Here is a 21,637-nt window from a genome sequence, read left to right as displayed (position 1 = left end):
TGCCCCCTAACCTTATTCTGCGACCCCATTAGAAACAAGGACGTGTGGCCCTGGACTTGAGTACCTGGCCCCTGGTCGGGGCAAGGGGTATGACGCAGGCTAGCCTCTGGGGAATCCTCTGGGGATCATCTTGTCCAAGCTCCTCATTTTATATACGAGGAAACTAAGACCAAGAGAAGGGTACCGACCTTCCCTTTGGAGGCACAGTGATTTGGCTGTTGACTGATTAAAAAGACATTGGCATCTATATTGTTTTTTATTAACAAACAAATCGACATAAAATAAGTCCAGATGGCAGCAGGGGCAGCTGTGCTGCTGACTTGCTTAATAAGGAAGCATATGGACGTGGAGTGGGTGCAACCAGACTCAGGCCTGGAGACCCTTCCCTCCCATCTACCTTAGGGCCTTCTTGGCCTAAAATCATTGGGCCCCGCCTTCTTCCACAGCAGTTCTGGCCAGGGCAAGGAGCTGTGGTGGGGGACAGTGTGGGGCAGGGGATTCCCATTCCCAGAGATGAGGCCCAGGGCTACAAAGGGGCCCAGTGGAGGAAGAGAGTGGAAGGGGACAGGGACCCTCTCCTCCCCATGCTGAGTGATGTGGTCAAGGCTTTACGGGTCTGTCCATCCCAAAGAGCAAGTGCCCTAGAGTAACGTCCTCTGAAAAGGGGCCACGCCTCTCTGGGACCAGGGCAGGGCAGTGTCTCTCCTCCTGAAACCCAATGTCTGGAGCAAGAGAAGTATGAACTGGAGGGCTTGCCCAAGTGCCAGAGGCAATAAATTAACAATAAGAAAAGATCTTTTTTTAAAAAAGGTAGAGGTTTGCACCATGAGTTTGGACTCTGGGAATCTTGTGAGGAGAAGGCAGGAGTTGTGGGGCAATGGGGTGCCACACCAGGCCCAGCAGGTGGTAAGGGGACTGGGCACAAATATCAATTCAGGGCCCCATCTTCTGAGGCCTCAGGAGTCGGCCCCTTCCTCCATCACTTGGAAGGTGTTCAGTCTAAACTCCTGGTGAGAGGCCGGCCAGGCTTGAGAAATAAATATAGAGAGACCTCAGAGCTGAGGCAGGGCTGAGGGGAAGAGCAGCACCAGCCCTGGGCCCCACACTCTCACCTCCTCAGTCCTTCATGGAAGGACATATCATAGCAGGAGGGGGTAGTAGTGGTGGCTCCACACAGGCTCCTGGAGTCCTGAGGTGGCCCTGAACCCCAATGAGGCACCAGGAAGTGGGCTGATGGCTCTCCTTCCTGGGAGAAGACTGCCCCCATTTGCTTGAGCCCTCAGTTGTCTAGGCTGCGTCTCCCTGCTTCAGAACTTGCCCTGCTTCAGCCGGTCAATGTGGTAGGAGAGCTTGAGTGCAGGCCCCAGCTTCAGACCCATGTACTTCATCATCATGTCACTGCGCAGCAGAAGCAGGGCCTTGCCATCGATCTCCTGGGGGGGATGGAGGGAGGCGCCATCAGAAGCCTGGTTGGTCTGTCCACCCCAGGTTCACCCAGGGAAGTACCAGCAACATGGGGTCTATTGAACCTGCTGTGACACTAAAGCCTACCTATTCTCCCCACCTTCTGTCTCCAACCATCCCTCCCCCCGAAATCTACTACTGAACCCCCTGGGCTAATAAGCTCTTCATACACGTTTATACCAATTTCCTTTCTCTGCTGCCTGAGAGGCAGTTTCTCCACCCTCCCAAACCTCTGAGATGCATCAATTCCATTTCCTCCAGGAAGCCCCCCCAGTCAGTGTACTCGTCACTTATCAGAGACTGTTTTTATATTGACCCTCAATTCTGTGAGTCATCTTCCCTCCTGAGTGGCAGGGACCCTCTGTGTGAGCTAGGCACAAAGCAGGCACTAACTGAGCAGCTATGAGACCTTCAGGCTTGATCTAAGAGCACCCTCCAAATCCACCTGGCACGAAAGATTTAAATGAGCAATGAGAGGAGCAGATCTGTTCTGAGTGACCAAGGGGCAGAAGCAGAAGGGGCTATGAGGAAGCGGGTTTGAGCCCCACATTAGGAGTATGGTCACTGCAGGAGGATCAGGAGCAATCCCTGGCCAAACAGCCAAATGGTCACTCAAACAGATGTTGGAGGCTCACAGAGGAGCAGGTAGAGGATGGGGGACTGATGAGGTTGGAGAGTTGGAGGCCACTTGGCAAGGGACGTTTTTTTTTCCTTTGGTGAGGAAGAGTGGCCCTGAGTTAACATCTGTTGCCAATCTTCCTCTTTTTGCTTGAGGAAGATTGTCCCTGAGCTAACATCTGTGCCAACCTTTCTCTATTTTGTACGTGGGATGCCGCCACAGCATGGCTTGATGAGCAATGTGTAGGTCTGTGCCTGGGATCTGAACCCATGAATCCCAGGGCTGCTGAAGCAGAGCATGTGAACTTAACCACTACACCACTGGGCTGGCCCCGCAAGGGACATTTTTTTTTTTTTGGTGAGGAAGATTGTCCCTGAGCTAACATCTCTTGCCAATCTTCCTCTTTTTTGCTTGAGGAAGATTGTCCCTGAGCTAACATCTCTGCCAATCTTCCTCTATTTTGTATGTGGGACACCGCCACAGCATGGCTTGATGAATGGCATGTAGGTCCACGCCTGGGATCCAAACCTGCAAACCCTGAGTTGCTGAAGCGAAGTGTGCAAACTTAACCACTACACCACTGGGCCAGCTCCCGCAAGCGACTTTTTAACTTGGGCTGAGGTCCCTGATTCTCAGGCCAAGGCAGGCAGATGGGAGAGCAAGGAAAAGAGGCAAGCCTGTCCCCAGGACTGAGTCCATAGGACATACACCCAGTAGGAACGTGGCTGAATCAGATCCCAGACTACAGGAGTGAGCTAAACCCAGTGCCCAGTGAATCTGTTTAAGACCCAAGATGCTGTCTCTAAGTTTGTATGGTGTCTCCTGTGCTCAGTTTCAAAGGACCTGGAACAAATATATAGCCCATGCCCTTTAAGAGTCTACAAGTTGCAGAAGCAAGACTCCCAGCGAACACGGAAGAGGTCAGGCAGGGGCACCTACGTGTTTGCGAAAGAGGTCAGCATGGGGTCCAAGCTGAGGATCAGCTTCCCGGACAAACTGCATCACGTCCTCAACTGTCCATGAGGAGGGGTCCTGGCCACTCAGTCGAGAGGCATCCCGGGTTTCCAGGTATCGGTCCGACCCTGCAGGACAGGAGGGCACCTGCCATAATGGGTGGAGACGCGTTTGTAACTCCCCGCCACTCTCCTTGCATGTCCCGAAGGCCCTGTGGGTGAGGCTCACAGCAGTGCCAGAGCAGAGGAACTGGAGGCAGCTAAGGGAGGGAAGGGTTTTCCACAAAGAGACTGAGGGCTTGAGATTCTCCTTAAGTCAAATCTTTGTTCTTTAAGGGTAGATCTGATTTTGTAAATGGTCAGAAGGAATTTTACATTGAGGCTGTGATTCAACCTGGACCTGAGTCAGGGGTAACAACAAGGTGAGGGGATTACTTGTGTTTAGTGGGGGGGCATGTGGGTGAGGCTGCTTTTGCCTTGGCTCTGGGGACCATTTCTAGACAGACCTTGGGAGCAGGGCAAGATTAGAGCCAAACCCTTGGGGCCTCGGGAGAAAAAAAGTGGTGGATAATACCCTGGGCGTCTTCCAAGGCTTGGAGAATAGTTGCCCTTGCTATGGCCTAATGCAGGAGGTAGAAAAGAATTTTGCGTTGGCTGCCAGGAATCTCAGTGTTAATTTAGTACTCTGCTAAGAGCTTTTATTTCAATCTTAGCTCAAATACAGCTCTTCCCATTTCCCCTGTGGGATTTGGGATCTCTGTATTTTGATCATCACCTGCCATAGGTCTCTGGCACGTTTCATCCCCTCTGCCTGGAATGTGCCCCCTTCTCTCTCTTCAATTTCTCCTTTTCTTCTCACCAACTCCAACTTAGCTAAGCAAGAGTTGGCTTTGATGAATAAATCAAAAGCAATAAGATACACTGGAGTATATGAGGAAGGCATTTGGTTTAAAACTAATTCGGCTTGACCTTGTTTTTCCAGAAAGGCCTGATGTGGCCTGCTGAGCATGCACTGTACATCTGCTTTAAACATTTACAATGTCCCAAAGCCGAGAATGATGCCTTTAAAGATGGGGATATTGCCTCCCCCCCATATCACTATTTCTTTATAGATAAGCATTTCTTCTCAGAAACTAAGGATTAATTACTGACCTACTAAGCTCATCTCATGACCACCGATCTGCTGTGCTCATCTTGTGACCACTGACCTGCTGCACTAGCAAAGCATCTCTTGATTGCAGTAAAAGAGATATTCCTGTCCTATGTGATGGATGTTCCTTGTTCCAAGATGGTATATAATCACTCTGTTCACCTCACTTGCTTCCTTTCTTGGTGAAGGGTGCTCCTGGGCTATAGTCCTCAAAACTGGCTCATATAATAAACTTACCCCAATTTTGATTTATAGATCGATTATGGATTATCTGTGTTGACAGCTTCAAGGACCAGCTCCTTTATGAAATTTTTCTGGCCTAATACTGAAATAATTTATTTCACAAAGCATTTCATGTATCTCTTGGTTACAGCTCAATCTCTACACGTTTTCCCCCATCACATCACCCTAATAATCTATTCTCCATAAAGCAGTCAAAGCAACCTTTAAAAATTAATTGGATCATGTCAATCCCCCCTAAAAAGTCAATGCAATGGCTGCTCGTTGCACATGAAATGAAATCCGAACTCCTATGGTCTAGAAGGTACTCTATCATCTGGCCCTTTCTACCTTTGACCTCATCCCCCTCCTCCCTACTTTACTCGCCAAGCTCCAGACACGCTAGCTTTATTTCTGCTTCTTGAATAGGCTGTGCTTTTATTCTGTGACCTGCAATTTCTTCTGTCTGGAATGTCCTTTTTCCAGATCTTTGCATACCTGATTCCTTCTCAACATTTGGGGCTCATCTCAAATATCAATTCCTCAGAGAAGCCGTCCCTGATCTCCTAGTAAAAGTACTCGATTCCCTACGTAGTCACTCTCAATCCAATTGCATACTCTAGTTTTTTTTCCCCAGCACATATCACTACCTAAAATAATTTCATGCATTTATGTTTATTATTTGTCTTCTCCTCGTTTGTTCCCTGCTATGTCCTCGTGATATTGTGATTTATAAGAAACATATATACATGGTCCTCATCCCTCCTTCTGTCACAGAACTCCTAAAATCCTTGGAATTTCCTAAGTGGTGAGAGAAATGAAGGCATCTTTTGTTATTCATAACAAGCCCCTTTCAGTCACTTCAGAGTATGTTAATGAGGTGACTTGTGGAGAGCCCCTAAGGATAGGGGCTGGATGCCAGAGGAACCAACCAGGTGATGAGAGGGTTGGAACTTTCAGTCCCACCCCCAATGTCCTGGGAAGGGAGAGGGGCTGATGATTGAGTTCAGTCACCAAGGTCCAATGATCTAATCAACCATGCCTAGGTAATGAAGCCTCCATAAAAACTCAAAAGGTAGAGGTTCGGAGAGCTTCCGGGTTGGTGAACATGGAGGTACTGGGAGAGTGGTGTGCTTGGAGAGGGCATGGAAACTCCCCACACCTCTTCCCACATACCTTGCCCTATGCATCTCTTCCATGTGGCTGTTCTTGAGTTGTATCCTTTTATTAAAAAAACGGTAATCTAGTAAGTAAATAGTTTTCCTAAGTTCTGTGAACCACTCTAGCAAATTAATCTAACCCGAGGAGGGGATGGTGGAAACCTCCAATTTACAGCCAGTCAGTCAGAAGCACAAGTTACAACCTGAACTTTTGACTGGCATCTGAAGCAGGGGTGCATTCTTGCGGGACTGAGCCCTTAACCTGTGGGATCTGATGCTATCTCCAGGTAGATAGTGTCAGAATTGAGTTAAATTGTAGGACACCCAGCTGGTATTGCAGAATTGCTTGGTGTGTGGAGAACCCACACGTCTGGTGTCAGAGGTGAAGTAGTGTTGAATAGAGTATTGAGAGTGGGGAGACACACAAGAGGAGAGTGTTTGCCTTTTACAGTCCCCAACACATAAAAGAGTGCCTGGTCTGCCATAGCAGATGTTCAAACACGTCTGTTAGTGAATGAATGATTATATCTAATAGTTATTTGTGTATTTTTCTGTCTCCCCCACCAGACTATGTCTGTCTTGAGGCAGGGACCTTGCCTTGCTCATTGTCTGTATCCTCACCACCCAGGAGATGTCCAGTCAGTTGACACAACTAAGTGGCAGAGCTGAAACATACCTGTGAAAGTAGAAGGGATCTACTCTTCAACTATCTCTTGCAAAGGCTAAAAATCTCCTCCCATGTTCCTTCATTTTGGGTTGGGTCCCAGGTCTAAAAGTCAAAGCACACTTTGCTTGGCCCAGCCCCTGCTCGCTGGGGAAGACACTCCAGTATATTATCTCTCAAGCATGTACTGACCAGACCACAGGAGAAGTGTCCTGGAACGAGCAGGGGTGATTAGCGCCATGGAAATTTCAGTGGCGTTTTAGAGGTGATAGCAGATAGGAAGTTGTAGAGGGCTCTGTGAGCCAGCCACTTCTCCCTGCCTTAAAAGTCCACTGTGATGCTAAGAGAGAAACCAATTGCAGAGATTATGGAGAGCAGAGAGAAGACATACACATGAATATACCTTTCTTGGACCATCTTAGCTAATTCCTCTACCCAGGGAAGCTAGGAATCTCTCTCTCTCTCTCACACACACCCACACACAGTATTATACACACACACACACACACACATAATGATATTATAGTAAAAGGCGAAAGATTTATACGATCTGAAGAGAAACCAGAGTTGATATTATATATATAAACACACACACACATATATTCACATATATAATATTATTATATAGTTATGTGTTTGTCTGTCAGCCTACTCCCATTAGAATATACACTCCATGAGGGCAGGCAGCAGGAACTTGCTAATTTATATGGTGGTCTGGAAAGACATCTCTGAAATGATGACATTTGAGCAAAGACCTTGAGGTAGAAGAGTGATTGGCACATTTAAGGTTTAGCAGGGAGGCTAGTGCGCCGGAGTAGAGTGAATGAGGAGAAAGTGGTAGGAAGGAACATCTGAGAGATGTGTATGTATGTGTGTGATGGGGTGGGGGATTAGGGGTGCAGATAATAGAGGACACTGTATGTCACTAAAAAATGACTGGATTTTCTGAGTGAAGGTAGATCAGTTTTGAGCAGAGTAACATAAACCAACTTACAACTAAAAGGATCACTCTCACAGTCTATGTTGATAATTGACTCTAGAGGGGCCAGGACAGAAGCAAAGGAGACCAGTTAAAAAAGACACTATAATAGTCCAGGCAAGAGATGACTGTGGCACGCACCAGGTGGTAGTGGTGAACGTGGTGGAGAGTGGTCTGATATATGAATATCATAAAGAACCTCTACCATCGTCAGCTCTTTTGTCCCTAAAACAGCCCTGGAAGGAAGTATCAATTTCAGTTTAGAGATAAGGGAACTGAGGTCCAGAGAAGTGAAGTGACTTGTCCAGGACCAGACAGAAGGAGATAAGTTGGTGCCCTGTCTCTGTCTTTTCCTATCCCCATTTCTGCAGACAGACTACACCAGGGTTCTCCTCCTCCATCCAATGGGGTTACCACAGCTGGCAGTTATTTTTCAAGGAACGTAGAGTGTCTCAGTCTGAGAACGACTAAGGCAGGTGAGGCGCATCCGTAAGAGGCCAGACTAACAAACTGATGCCTAATCATCTTGGATTAATGAAATAAGAGAGGGGATAGACTCAATATCTAAATTGAGAGAAACAATTCTAGGGCCAACCAAATAGAATCCTTTCATAGCCTTGTGAGGTTCTTCGGTGTCAAAACAGATCTGGACCATGACCTGGCCGACAGACTCACAATATATTCCAAAGGAAGAGGGGAGACGCCTGGGAGACAACAGTGACATCTAAGGCCAGTGCCATGCGAGACAGCCTATCAACAAGCATACCTAATAGAAACAGGGCCTTGGGGAAGACAACAATAACAGTAACTCCCTCATACTTGGGAAATGATTTAGTTTCCAAAATGATCCCATTTCCCTGCTTCCATTTGATCCTTTTAACACTCTTATGAAAAGACCAGGTCGATATCACCATCTCCATTTTGCATATGAGGAACATGAAGACCTGAGAGGTGAGATGACTTACCCAAGTCTCAAGGCAGGGAATCAACTCCCAGCTCTACCTCAACTTCAGAGCTCCTCATACTCCATTTTGCTGTCTTGCTGGGGTTAGGGTTGGGGAGGGGCATCCCAGGCTTCTTCCCCTGTCTCAGCCTTCCTGAAATCTCTCTTTCCTGAGGTCAGTTCTTTCCATTGCAGGCCTTGCTAACGGAGTCTTCTTATTCTTTCACACCCCATACATCCTGGGCTGGAGGAGGCTACAGTGGGGGTGTGGAGGTGGCATTCTCCTGTCTCCCAATTGTTGCTTTTGTTCTCCTATGAAAGCTCATGTTCTCCAGAGGCCAAACATATACCCAACCATCTGCTCTTCCTGATCACTGTCATCTATAGATCTCTGGGTTTCTACCCCTTGTTACATGATGATTTTTTGGTACTTAGCTCACTACCTTCTGTTCCACCCCAATTCTTGCCATAATCCTCAGAGGCAATCCATTCAGCTTTCTTGCCTCCAGTGACCCTCACCTTTACTCTACTTCAAATACCTACTGCCAAGACCACTGTCCAGTTCTTGCCATCAACTCCACTTCAGAATTTTAACCGTCCCACTCTCGGACCTCCACCTCCCATTTTTCCAACTCTCTTGGGACTTATGTCCACTATAACCATTACATCACAAAGCTCTTTAGCACACCAAACTTACAATTTCCCCCATCCTTCAGCCTTGTCTCAGCCTTGTTTCTTTTCTACCCTGCCCAGACCCAGTGTTGATGATCTAAACTGCTTTCCCTCCAGCTCCATCGATTCCTTTACATGCTCCCCCACTCCCTGCCCCTTCTTGCTCTACTAGCTCAGCATAAAACCTTAGTTCTCAAACTATCTTTTCTCACCCCACATCTAGGTTTCTAAGAACCACAGAAGAAAACCATACTTCTTGCAAACTGGCAAACTAGTCTCCAAGCATAACTGGGCCTTTGGTGTTTCCTGCAAACCTTCTCCTTGATCCATTTCCTCGTGTCTTCTTTACGACTAGTTCAATTTTTCAGCACTCCTAAGCCCTTCCCTACTGAGCCTTCTCTCCATTCACTTATGGCCACAATCAATCTTCTCTCCAGTCTCAGAGAACAAGATGTGCCTTCTTCTGGCTTAAGACTGATCCACTTGTCTATGCCCTTGATCCCTACTTTCCCACTACCCCCAAGGCCTTACTTTCTCCTTTTTCCTATATTCTTAATTTCTTCTTCTTGGATGGCTCAAGATGTCTGCTGATAAACATGCTCAATGTACTCCCATTCCAGAAGACCTTCTTTTGAAGGTCACCATCTTTTTTTTTTTCATCAAATTCTTCTTGATATCCCCACCCACTGCAAGTCTGCCCTCACCACCCTCCACCACCACTCAAGCTGCTCTTGCTAAGTTCACCAATTACCCACTCATCACCACATCCAATAGATATTGCTCAGTCCTTATTTTACCGAACCTTTGTTGTACTCTGCTCTCCTTAAAATACTCTCTGTACCCCGGGTCATCACCATACCAAATTCTTCTGTTTTTCCTCACATTCGACTATTCCTTTGTCTCCTTGGTGGGATCCTCTTCCTGTTCTCACCTCCTGAACTTTGTTGGTCCCCAGGAATCCGATCTTTAGTCAACTGTTCTTTTCATTCTACATGTACTCCTGGAAAGTGGGTGTCATTCATCCCACAGCTTCAATTATCATCTATATGCTGATGACTCCACGACTCCTAAATATTTAACTTTGGCTCAGTCCTCTTCCTTGAAAATTAGACCTGCAGAGCCACCACCTGCTGGATATCACCTAGATGACACCTGGGATCCCTACCCTTCTTTCTCTTCTATGGTTGGTTCCTTCTCTCAGTGAATGGCACCACCACCTATCCAGCTACCCCATCTAGAAACCTGGGAGACATTCCCACTCCCTTCTTCTTCACAATCCTCAAATCTGACTAAATTTACATCATGAGTAATTTTCAAATCTATTTTCTCTTCTACAAATCTTCTACCACAGCCCTAATCAAGGCTTTTATCACTTCTGGTCTGGCCCCCTCTAGTAACCTCCTAACTGGTCTCTCTAGTCTTGTCCTTCCTCAAATTTATCCTCAACACAGTTGTCAATGATCTCTTGAAAACACAAACCTGTTCAGGTTTTGCCTCGAATTAAAAACCTTCAATAGCTTTGCATTGCCTACAAGATCAACTCCAAATTCCTTAACATAGCACTTAAGGTCTTCTATGATATAACCCCTGACCTTTCCAGGCTTTTCTCTTTGAAGTCACAGTATTACATCTTATGTTTCGGCAATACCAAACTGCATATAGTTCCTGGTACAATCTGTGTTAGTTCTTATCCCTTTGCCCTTGTTCATGCTGTATTCTTTTCCTGGAAAGCTCTCTCTCCCCTACCACCTCTGATATGGCCATTCATAAAGTCACCCTTTAAAGTCTCAGACAGAGCTGCTTTCTCAAGGAAGCTTCCTCTGGATACCGAGCTTGGGTTGGGTGTTCCTTCTTGCAGTTTTCATACTACACAAAGCATATCTCTGTAACTGCACTCAAGATGTTATTTTACAATTATCTGCTTAAGTGTCCGTCTTTCCCACAAGACTGTGTGAGCTCCTTGAGGACAAGCAGTGATTGATTTTTGCATCCTCATGCCAAACACAGATGGTGTTCAAATAAATGGCCAATGAAAGAATGAATGAATCCTTCCCCTGTCCCTTTGGCTCTAGGTCTCTGGCTCTTAGTTTCCGTTATTCTCAAGCCAATCCCAGAGCTTCAGTTGTCTCCTAGGTGTCTAGCCAGGCACAACAGTAAGCCCAGACCCCAGTCCCACCTCCAGGCAGGGGGCAACAGAGCTAAGTCCCTTCTGGCCTCCCAAAGCTCAGGAAGGAAGGAAAGAGTGAGGGAGGGCAGGAAGGCCAGAACTCTGGTAAGCTTACCCCTGGAGCACAGCCTGCGCACAGCTGAGGCAGTGCTCAGTGGGAGGCCACAGGATGGAAGCAGAGGCCGGTACCCAGGGGTTCGAAGATTTTGGGAGGTGCTGACGAGGTTGGTGGGATGCAAGGCAGAATCCATTGAGTCTGAATGTGGCTCCAAGGACCGGGCCAGACTATTCCCCAGGACAAAGGTTTCACCTGGAAAACAGTAAAACCAGAGTGAGAGCCAGGACTAACCTGGAAGGACTGCCAGGGCACTGCCTCCCAGGTACCTGTTTGGGTGAAGCAAGAGGCAGCAAAACAGAAAGGCCTGGGCTGGGTCTCAGGAGGCCTGTGTACCAGTCATGGTTCTGGCTCTCACTAGGTGGCCTTCGTCAAGCCCAATGCTACTCTCTGGACCTGGATCTCCTTAGAGACTCTTCCTCTTAGACTAGAGGGTCTTTGAGGTTTCTTCTGGTCTGGATGTCTTATGCTTTTTCTGGATAAGGAGAATCTTAAAAAAATAGAGCTATTCTAAGAGGCTGACTTACATGTAAGATGCTAGAGCAGGAAACAGAGGTGCTGGAGCAGAGATACATTTACTTAGATGAGGGCACTTTAGAAGCTGACCCTCTGCTCAGTCAGCAGGACATCTCAGAAACGCTTCTTGATGCCTGGCTAAAGGCCTGTCTGCAAAGGATCTGCTCCTATGTTTCCTCTCTCCTTTCATATGTGCCTGTTCTATAGAAACATTCCAAGGAAGCTGGGGTTGTACAGTGGTGAGAGTGTGGGCATGGAGACCAGAAACGGGGTTAGAATTTGGCTCTGCCACTCAGCAGGCAAGGTGCTTCCTCCAGAACCTCAGTCTCCTCATCTATAACATGGGAAGCCCTTTTCTTCCAAGGGGCTTATGAATATCAAAAGAGAATAGCTATGAAAGCCTTTGTAAAGGGAAACTCATTCTCACATTTCTACACCCAGGCCATGGTCCAAACCAGGTAGCAGCCCCTAATCACTGCGTTACAGAACCCAAAGCAGACTCCTTCTCATGATTGGGTTCTACTCACACCAAGTCAGCTCCTTAGTCCTGGCCACAGCATTCTCTGCTTATGTGGGATGCCTTCAGTACTGGACCGTATCACTGTCCTTTGTGGTTTTTCCTAGAGATTGGGTGTTTAGATGATGCTTGGGATGCATGCAGGGCCTCTGATGCACACTAAATTCAAGCACATTGTCTGGCACACATTAAGATCTCCGTGGCAAAATGGTTTAGGATTTTAGGACTACTTTCTAATACTCACCTAAAACTGCTTGGTAACCATGGGCTTAAAGTCAAACCTAGCATGAGACAGTTATTCACCCTTAGCTTAGGGGAGTTTAACTGGTGAAGCCCTTCTCTAGAAATGGTTCTGAAGAGAGAAGTCCCTGCGACTCCAGGATATCTAAACCATATCCCACCCTCTTTCTGTGGATGAGGTTTCAGATTCCTATTTTTTATGAGATATGACTATAGCAGTGTTCCTCTTTGAGATAAGAACAGGAACCCAAACCCAAACCCAGGAAATAGGAGGCCTCGGCTCCTGCCTTTGTTGAGGTATGTGATCCCATGCAAATTGATTGTGTTCTCTGAGTACCAGTTTCCTCGTCTGTAAAATGGGGGAAAAATCACCCTCTGTCATGCTGAGAATATCAAATGAGAAAATGGAATGGGATGGACTTTACAAAGGTGGGAAGTTGTTATTTTATTCTTCATTCAGAGTTAGAGTGGCAAACCTAAGTTCTCTGCAATAGCTCCAGAAAAAGATGAAATCTAGCTTCTGCATTTATCAGCAGGGTAGCCACACCTTTCTAGCCCTCACTTAACTGAGCAAAGACTGGGGACAGTATCACCTGCCTTATGTGAGCTAACTGACGTGAAGAATAATTATGATGATAATGCCAGGGGCTCACCAGATGCTGATGCAAATCAGTAAGTGTCTCTTCCTCTCAGCACTGCTAAGAATGGTAACTGAGATCTAGATTGTGAGTTGAGGGGTCTGAAATCCGGACTGGTGGCACCTGGACTAGGCAAGGTCAGCAAATCCTGTTGACATGTAGTGGAAAAATGAAGCATCATGCTCAAGGCTCTGGGAGGTCCTAGTCTGCTTAAAGCTGATCAAATGAGGTCCTAGCTGCCCTCAGTAGGGTAATGCCAGGATAGGCGACTGCAGTGCTTTCTTTTTTTTTTTTTTTTTTTTAAAGATTTTATTTATTTATTTTTCCCCCCAAAGCCCCAGTAGATAGTTGTACGTCATAGCTGCACATCCTTCTAGTTGCTGTATGTGGGACGCGGCCTCAGCATGGCCGGAGAAGCAGCACGTCGGTGCGAGCCCGGGATCCGAACCCGGGTCGCCAGCAGTGGAGCGCGCTCGCTTAACCACCAAGCCACGGGGCCGGCCCTGCAGTGCTTTCAAACTCTGCTCCACAGAGCCTTGGGGGTCTCCAGAGGGAGGCCAAGTGAGTAGGGCTCTCCACATAATCTTACCCTCATAAAAAAGGAGTTCTAGTGCCAAACAAAACAAACTTTGAAACCATTGGCCCAGGGGTCAGAAGTCGGGGCTGGAAGACTGGAGTTCTATTTCTGGCAGGATCATTAGTCAATGATCACTGCCTTTTTCTGGGATTGTTTGCCCATCCATAAAATGGAGACGAAAATCCTTAACCTCATAGAGTCAACGTAAATTAAACTTGCTGTTGACATGCTGGAGACATGAGAATCATGAGCATGAGAGGGAGCTCATTCATTCACTCAACAAAAATTTGTTGAACACCCTTTGTGTGCTAGCCATGATGCAAGGTATGAGGTATGCAGAGGTAAACAGACAGACAAGGACTTTGCCCTTACGCTTTTATTATCAGTGAGAAGAAGATCTTCTCTGAGTATCACATTGCAAAGCTGACCTTAAAAACTAGAGTTCCCAGTGAAGGATGACCAGGATGGTGGTGAGGAGCCTAGAAATCATGGCAAAGGAGAAAAGGTCTGGGAATATATATAATCTGGAGAAAAGTCAGAGGAGACAAATGCCCTAAGGGCAGTCATGGGAAGGGAAGAGGGCTGGAGGTAGACTTGTTCTTTTGGAAGGCAGAGAGAGGAAGAGGGGCCAGGAGTTATAAGAAGGCAAAATTTAGGGGCCGGCCTGGTGGCGCAAGCGGTTAAGTGTGCGCACTGTGCTGCGGCGGCCTGAGGTTCGCCGGTTCAGATCCCAGGCGCGCACTGATGCACTGCTTGTCAAGCCATGCTGTGGTGGCGTCCCATATAAAGTAGAGGAAGATGGGCATGGATGTTAGCCCAGGGCCAGTCTTCCTTAGCAGAAAAAAAAAAGAGGAGAATTGGCAGATGTTAGCTCAGGGCTGATCTTCCTCACCAAAAAAAAAAAAAAAAAAGAAGGCATATTTCAACTCAAAAAGAAAGGTATTTTAGCAATCAGAGGTGTGCAAAAATAAAATCGATTACCAAAGGCAATAGTGAGCAATCTGTCATTAGGAGTATTTTAGCAGAGGTCAGATGACCACTCTCATCTGTTGGGCTAGACACTAGATCATCTCTACAGTACTTTCCACTTTTGAGATGCAAGGACTCTGTGCTCATAACCATGCTTTCATCTTCATTGGGTGAATTGAATGACCAAGAAACTAGAGCTGTGGATCTAAGAAAATTCTTACCTCAACACAGGACCCAGGGACTTGCACAGTCCTTGCGCATGCTTAAGTCTGTCTCATGTTAAAAAAAAACCCTCTCTGAACCACATGTTGCATATCTTCTACTATCCTTTCATTCGACAAATACTAAATACTCACTATGTGTCAGTTAGGGTGATGGATACTGAGAATGATGAAAGAGAGAGATATTATCCCTCCCCTCATGGAACACTTAATCTAGTTCCATCTAGGAGGATGACAAAATACAAGTTGATAAAAAAAATTAGAAACTATTGTAAATATTACTAAGGAAAGGAATAGGATATTCAGACAGAAAATAACAGGGGACCATTTTTAGATGAGAAGACCCTGGGAAGTCTCCCTGACAACTTGATGTTTAAGCTGTGGTCTGAAGAAGAGTCCAAGTGGAGGTGTGCCAGACAATGTGCTTGGTTTTAGGGTTCATTGGAGGCCCCAAATGAATCCAAAGCATTATCTAAACATCCACTCTCTAAGAAAAACTGCAAAGGATACAAATATGGTCAGGACCCAGCTTACCCCTTACATGCAAAGAATTCTACTGGAAAGGCTAAGAAACTGATGTGGTTGGGTAGAATCTAATCATGGGAAAGGATCTGCTGTAGGTTCCCTGGTGCAATGGCTAGGGGCTGCTGCCTGGTAGCATACAGAAAGACTTTAAGGTAGAATGCAGCTTGGAATATTCAGGGAAACTGGGGGAAAAACTGTGTAGCTAAAATGTATGGAACAAAGAGATCAGTTTGGAGAGGTAGGCAGGGGCCAGATCATGCAGGACTCAGCAAACCAAAGAAAGGCATCTGGATTTTATTATAAGTGCATTAGAATGCCACTAAAGAGTTTTAAGTGGGCAAGTGCGATAATCTAATTTATGCTTTAAGAAGAGTCTTTGGGCTATAAAATAGAAAATGGAGCAGAGAGGAAGAGAGGTAGTAAGGAGACCAGATAAGCCAGAAAGATTCTCTCATGCCAGGAGAGGGAGGATGATGGTGAAGGCAGTAGAGATAAGATGTACGTAGATTAAAGATTCATTTTTTTTTTTAAAGATTTTATTTATTTATTTTCCCCCCAAAGCCCCAGTAGATAGTTGTATGTCATAGCTGCACATCCTTCTAGTTGCTGTATGTGGGACTCGGCCCCAGCATGGCCGGAGAAGCGGTGCGTCGGCGCGCACCCGGGATCCAAACCCGGGCCGCCAGCAGCGGAGTGCACGCACTTAACCGCCAAGCCACGGGGCCGGCCCTAAAGATTCATTTTGGATTTCCACTCCAGCTAAGGTGGAGTAGCAGGGACTAGATATACCCTACTGCTTGAAACAACTAAAAGAAAAGACAAAATATATGAAATGATAGTTTTCACTGGGCATCAGGTAGTGCAGAACAGTGATTCCTGAAAGAGGGGAAACAAACGAGGTGAGCCCTAGGCTTGCTCCCAGCTTACTGTCTGGAGAGTTTCCAGGGCACAGTGCAGAAAGGGAAAATCAGACAGAGCCCAGTGATCTCCCTGAGCTGAGGAGATGGGGCTGAGAGACCAGGTACGCTAAGGCAGCTAAAGTTCACAGGCCAGAGCACTGGAGAAGTGATCATAACTATATTTCATATGTCTAAGAAGTTAGAGCAAAGACTGAGCAGGTTAAGCAGAGACACTGAAGGTATAAAAATATTGAACTTCTACAAGGAGAACAATAAAACTAAGATCAAATATTAGTTAATATAAGAAACAAAGATACAAACCAGAGAATCAAATAAACCAAAAAAATTATTTTTTTGACAAAAAAAAAAAATTGAACTTCTGGAAATGAAAATACAATGTCTGAGATAAAAAATACATGGGATGGAAGAAGAGTAGATTAGATACTGCGGAAGAAAAGATTAATTAACTTAAATATAGCTATAGAATTTATCCAAAATAAAACAGAAAAAGGGCTAAAAAAAAAAAAAATTAAAAAGCATCAGTCAACTGTGGGGAAAACTTCAAGAGGATTAATATATGTCTAATTGGAGTCCCCAAAGGAGAGGTGACAGAAAATATATATGAAGAAAGAATGGCATAATTTTTAAAAAATTAGATGGAAATATAAACTTACATATCCAAGAAGCTCAGTGAACCCGAAGCACCAGAGGCATGAAGAAAATCTCACCAAAGCACAGCACAATCAAATTCTTAAAACCAATGATAAATAAAAAACTTATTTAAAAGTATCCAGAGAAAAAAGACACATACAAGAGACCAAATAATGACAGCAGACATCTTATCAGAGACAATGCAAACTAGAAGACAATGGAGTGACATCTTGAAAGAGCTGAACAACAAAAAAGTCAACCTGGAATTCTAAACTCAACAAAAGTATCTTTCAACAACAAAGGCAAAAAAAGACCTTTTCAAAAAGCCGAAAGAACTCAACTACAGTAGACCATAACTATGAGAAATGTTAAAGGAAGTCCTTCAGGCAGAGAGAAGATAATGACATGAAACTCTGGCTCTATATGAAAGAATGAAAAGTACCAGAAATGGTAACTGTATATAAAAGGGTAAATATAAAAGAATTTTTTCTTATTTAAAAAAAAATCTTTAAAAGGTAATTACCTATTTAAAGTAAAATAATAACAATGTAAAGTGGGATTTATAACATATGTAAAAGTAAAATGTATGATAACAATAGCACAAAGGCCAGAAGGTGGGAGTGATGGTATACGACTGTAAGGTTCTTGTACTATATGTAAAGGGATATGATTATTATTTTAAGGTAGATTGTGATATGTAAAAAAATGTATAATATAAACTAAAGCAATCAGTAAAATAACAAAATAAAGAGTTATAGCTAATAAGCCAACAGAGGAAATAGAACAGAATCATAAAAAACTGCATTAATCTACAGGAAGGTGGAAAAAGGGAACACAGAACAGATGGAACAAATCTCTCCATCCACAGCTTTTGCCTCTGTTCTCTGAGTTGCTAAAAGTATAAATCTGAGCTAAATGGTTCTTCCATTTAGATAATTACACTAATGGTACTTTTGGTTATGAAAAACACGTACGTTGTTGTACAAGGGAAAAGCTGAGATAGAAGGAAATGAAATTATTTTTCCCCATAAATTAATTTGGAGTTGCCTCTGATAGCTTGAAAAGGAGGAGGTATGGGATGGAAGGAATAGAGAAATCAGAGGAGAAATGGAATCCCCCAAACCTTGAGTGGGTCCCAGAAAATGGCAGTAGGCTGAGGCCTAAGGTGAAAGAGGCCAATAAGGGATTTCCTACTGACAGCTGATAAACATGAAGATGAAACAAAAATGTTAAATTGCTTCCTGTTCTTTGCAGTAATTAACCTTCTTTTCCCCCAAAACTTCAGTATAAGTCTATTACACTTAACAGCCTTGTGTTAGTTTTGCCTTAGAAAAATGACAGATGAGGAACTGGACCAAATGTTTGGGGCAAAGCATTGTAGAGAGAGACCATCAGCTACTTGAGTTGACAGGGAAAGAAGGGATTAAGAACTGAATCAGAAGCAGGAATTCAGAGATAGACGTATGGGCAACTACCAGGAAAATGTAACCTTTTCTAGGTTAGGTGGGATGGGGGTTCATTTTATTTTATTTAGATTTGGATACCAAAGGAAAGGATAATCTTCAAATCTAGGAGGACTCACAGAGTTCTGCAAAAATCTCTTACTCATTTCTTTGCCTACTTGTCTTGCTCCACTCCAATCCACTCTCCCATAGTATCCTGAGTGAGCTTTCTAAAACACAAATCTGATTATGTTACTTTCCAGGCTTTAAACACTTCAATGGGTCCTCACTGCTCAATGATATAGTTTTAAAGTTTGCAACACGGTTCATTAGATCTTTTATGACTGGGCCTCTGCCTACCACTCCAGCCTTGTCTTTCACATTCTTCTCTTCTCCTTCATATTTCAGCTGTACTGGACATTCAGTTCCTCTGAGACAAGTCGTGTTCCCTCTTGCTCCTCATAGTCTCACACGCTACTTAGTCAACAGGAACATTCTTCATCATTCTCCTCCTCCATCTCTTTGGGTCTGTGACATCTTCACCTGATTATCCTACTCCTTCAGGTCCAAGCTTAGATATCGTTTCTTCTGGAAAGTCTTCCCTGACACGCCTGGTTTGAACTTTTGAACTCTGAACTTGTCCTATTAAAGTACTCATCCCCATGAAATAACTGTTTGCTTATTTGTCTGTATTCTTTACCAGGCTGTAAACTCTGTGACTCCTAGTTTACAATGGAATTCTCCATGCCTAAATCAGAGGTTGGCATCGTGCGCTTGGTAAACACTGTGCTAACTGATTGTCTGACTGAATAATGGAATCAATACAGTTTCAATTAATTATGAACATTTGAGTCATCTTATAACTCTGATAGTTCTATGAGGAAACGTGTGGGGATGAAGGGGCATCCTAAGAGATTTTACAGTTCTCATTTGTCTTTAATCACTGTGAATTTTGGGATTTTGGCAGGAGAACGACTTTATAACTAGCCCAGAAGACCTGAATGGCACCTAGAAAGACAAGCACAAGGAACTTATTGTCATGGGACAAACGAACCACTTCCTCCAGCAGAGAGGTACCCAGGCAATCCCAAAACAGCGGACCCAGAGGTTAATGCTGGGTGGCTTTCAACTATAGCTAAAATGTATAGCCACTAGGACCAGCTAAATTAATACTATCTCCTGTCTAATACTGTCAGTTTTTTAGAGGGTCGCAGGGAGCTCCCTCTCACTTAATCTTCACAAGCCTCTTACTTGATCCAGACATGTACGTGACGTTGAAGCAGGGATTCTGATCTGATGTTGCCTCCCCCAGGAATCCTTCCCTGATCTCTTCTTTCACCCTACTTCTTGCTCATCACTCCCGCCTGTTCCATGCTCTTACCACATACGTGTTTACCTATATCTCCCTCTCTCAGCTGGGAACTCGCTCAGAGCAGGGATCGAGCCTGCTTCACCTCTGCCTCCCCAGAGTCCAGTAGAGAATCTGGTACAGAGTAAGTGTTTGATAAATGCTTTAACGTCCTGAAGCCAAACAACTGGCCTGTATTCTTCAAAGAGCCAATGTCATGTCATGGAAGGTAGGAAAAAAAAGGCTGGAAAACTGCTCTCGATAAAAGGAAATTAAAGAGACAGGACAACTAAATGCAGTGGATGATCCTTCACTGGCTCTTGGATTAGGGAAAAAAAAACAGCTATAAGGGACATTATTGGGATAATTGGGGAAATTTGAATATGGACTATACATATCAACTAGTAGGTTTTACTAATGTAAAATTTCGTGAGTGTGATAATAGTATTGTGTTCCTTGTTTTTAGGAGGTACATACAAAAGTATTTAAGGATCAAGTCTCTCATCTGCAGTCAACTCTCAAATGGTTCAGTAAATAAACAAAAAATATAAAGATACAAATATATGTATACATACTTAGAGAAACAGATAAAGTATATATTACAAAAAATTAAGTGGTAAATCTAGGTGAAGAGTACATGGTTGCTCATTGTACTATTTGTACAACTTTTCTGTAGGTTTGAAACCTTTCAAAATAAAATGTTGGAGGAAAAAAGTGAGACTCAATTTAGGTAAGGAAGCCTAATGTGATTGCATTTGGTGACTATCTGCTATATTGGAAGTGCACGGTCAGTGAGGTCAAGACCCTATGGGGTAGGGCAGTGTAGAGACAGGCCATAGCGGGAGGGCTCCAGTAAGCACCTAGATAACAGAGATGGCGCCTTTGGATGTCGAACTAGCAGATGTGTGTAGCCAGGAAGAAAGGTGGGAGTGATAAACACCAGATCCAAAGGGCAAAGCAAAAGACAGCCTTTGCTGTCTTTGGCAGGGGTTTGGGTAAATAATCAAAAAAGTCCAGAAAATGATAAACGAGCAGAGGTGGAGCAAAGGGTCAGTAAGGCAGGCAGGTAGGTAGGTAGGCAGACAAGGTAACTGAGGAGAGGGAGCATGAAGGAGTGAGAAATCTAGGCAAAGCTCTGTCTTGTCCGGACATAGTTAAAAGGGTCATTTCAGGGACACCAATAGAAACTAGGGTGAGAGCAGCCAAGTTGCTGAGCACCCATTGTGAGAAACAGAGGTTAGAGAGCACAGGACGGCACAGAGAGTTGGCTGAATCTGTCTGAAAAGGAGAGAAGGGAAGTGGAGGCAGCCACTGGTGGAATGTGATAACCCTGGGCTTTGTCTCTTTCTTAGTTGGCGAGGCAAGAAGGAAGAGTGGCTAAAGCTTGCTTCCTCTTACCTGGTAGTTGAATCAGAGAAATGCAAACTGGAACAGAATTCCCAGGAAAGGTCATACCCCCAATCCCAAACTACCTTGATGACTGCAGGCCCATGATGTACACCCCACCAGTCTGCATGTTGCTACCTGTACGTTTCTCTTAGTTCTTAATGACAATATTCCATTTAAGAATTCTGAGTTTCTATTTTCTTTGAGAAATCTCTTTAGATTAGCAGCTACACTCAAGGACATGCTAGCCCCTCTCCTGTATCCGTTCTTCCAGAATCCCAGGTAGGCCTAACTTTCATTACTGAAGTACAGCTTAGAGTTCTTGAATGCCAACAGCTGGGGATATTTAACAACCTGCCTTTGTCTGCACCAACTCTACCATGCCCAGCCCAGATTCCCTGTGCAGCATTCTAACTAAAGAACGCCTTTTTCTGTTCTCAGAGATTCTAATGCTGAAAGAAAGCAATCTAGAGCAGGTTAGGTGAGAAAAAGTTCCCTCTGAAAAAAAGGATCACTGAAGGGGTCACAGATATGTCTGCAGGGGGCCCACAAGGAATATTTGAAATTCAGGTATGTTTTCTCAAGTCACATAAGCCATGCTCA

General features: G+C 44.7%; 1 protein-coding gene across 14 annotated transcripts in view; it reads right to left on the bottom strand.

Annotated features, from left to right (window-relative positions):
- Positions 1-237: 237 nt before the first annotated feature.
- The window catches only part of SCMH1 (Scm polycomb group protein homolog 1), a 217,333-nt gene continuing 195,933 nt past the window's right edge, over positions 238-21,637 (bottom strand). For 9 of the 14 annotated variants that reach the window (XM_087446160.1, XM_087446165.1, XM_087446172.1 and 6 more), the window contains 3 exons: positions 11,106-11,300; positions 3,023-3,165; positions 238-1,433 (listed from right to left, as the gene is read on the bottom strand). In XM_087446160.1, the coding sequence (XP_087302286.1) occupies positions 1,308-1,433; positions 3,023-3,165; positions 11,106-11,300 (464 nt within the window). In that variant the 3' untranslated portion in view covers positions 238-1,307. Of the gene's footprint in view, positions 1,434-3,022; positions 3,185-11,105; positions 11,301-21,637 lie in introns of those variants that run through there. The other 5 variants (XR_015555782.1, XM_087446171.1, XM_087446167.1 and 2 more) reach the window with 5 other exon arrangements.

The sequence above is a fragment of the Ceratotherium simum genome, chromosome 22, assembly GCF_057802395.1.
Source record: "Ceratotherium simum simum isolate JZ-2026a chromosome 22, ASM5780239v1, whole genome shotgun sequence".
NCBI classification, from domain to species: domain Eukaryota; kingdom Metazoa; phylum Chordata; class Mammalia; order Perissodactyla; family Rhinocerotidae; genus Ceratotherium; species Ceratotherium simum.
This window is presented reverse-complemented; position numbering and strand designations above follow the sequence as displayed.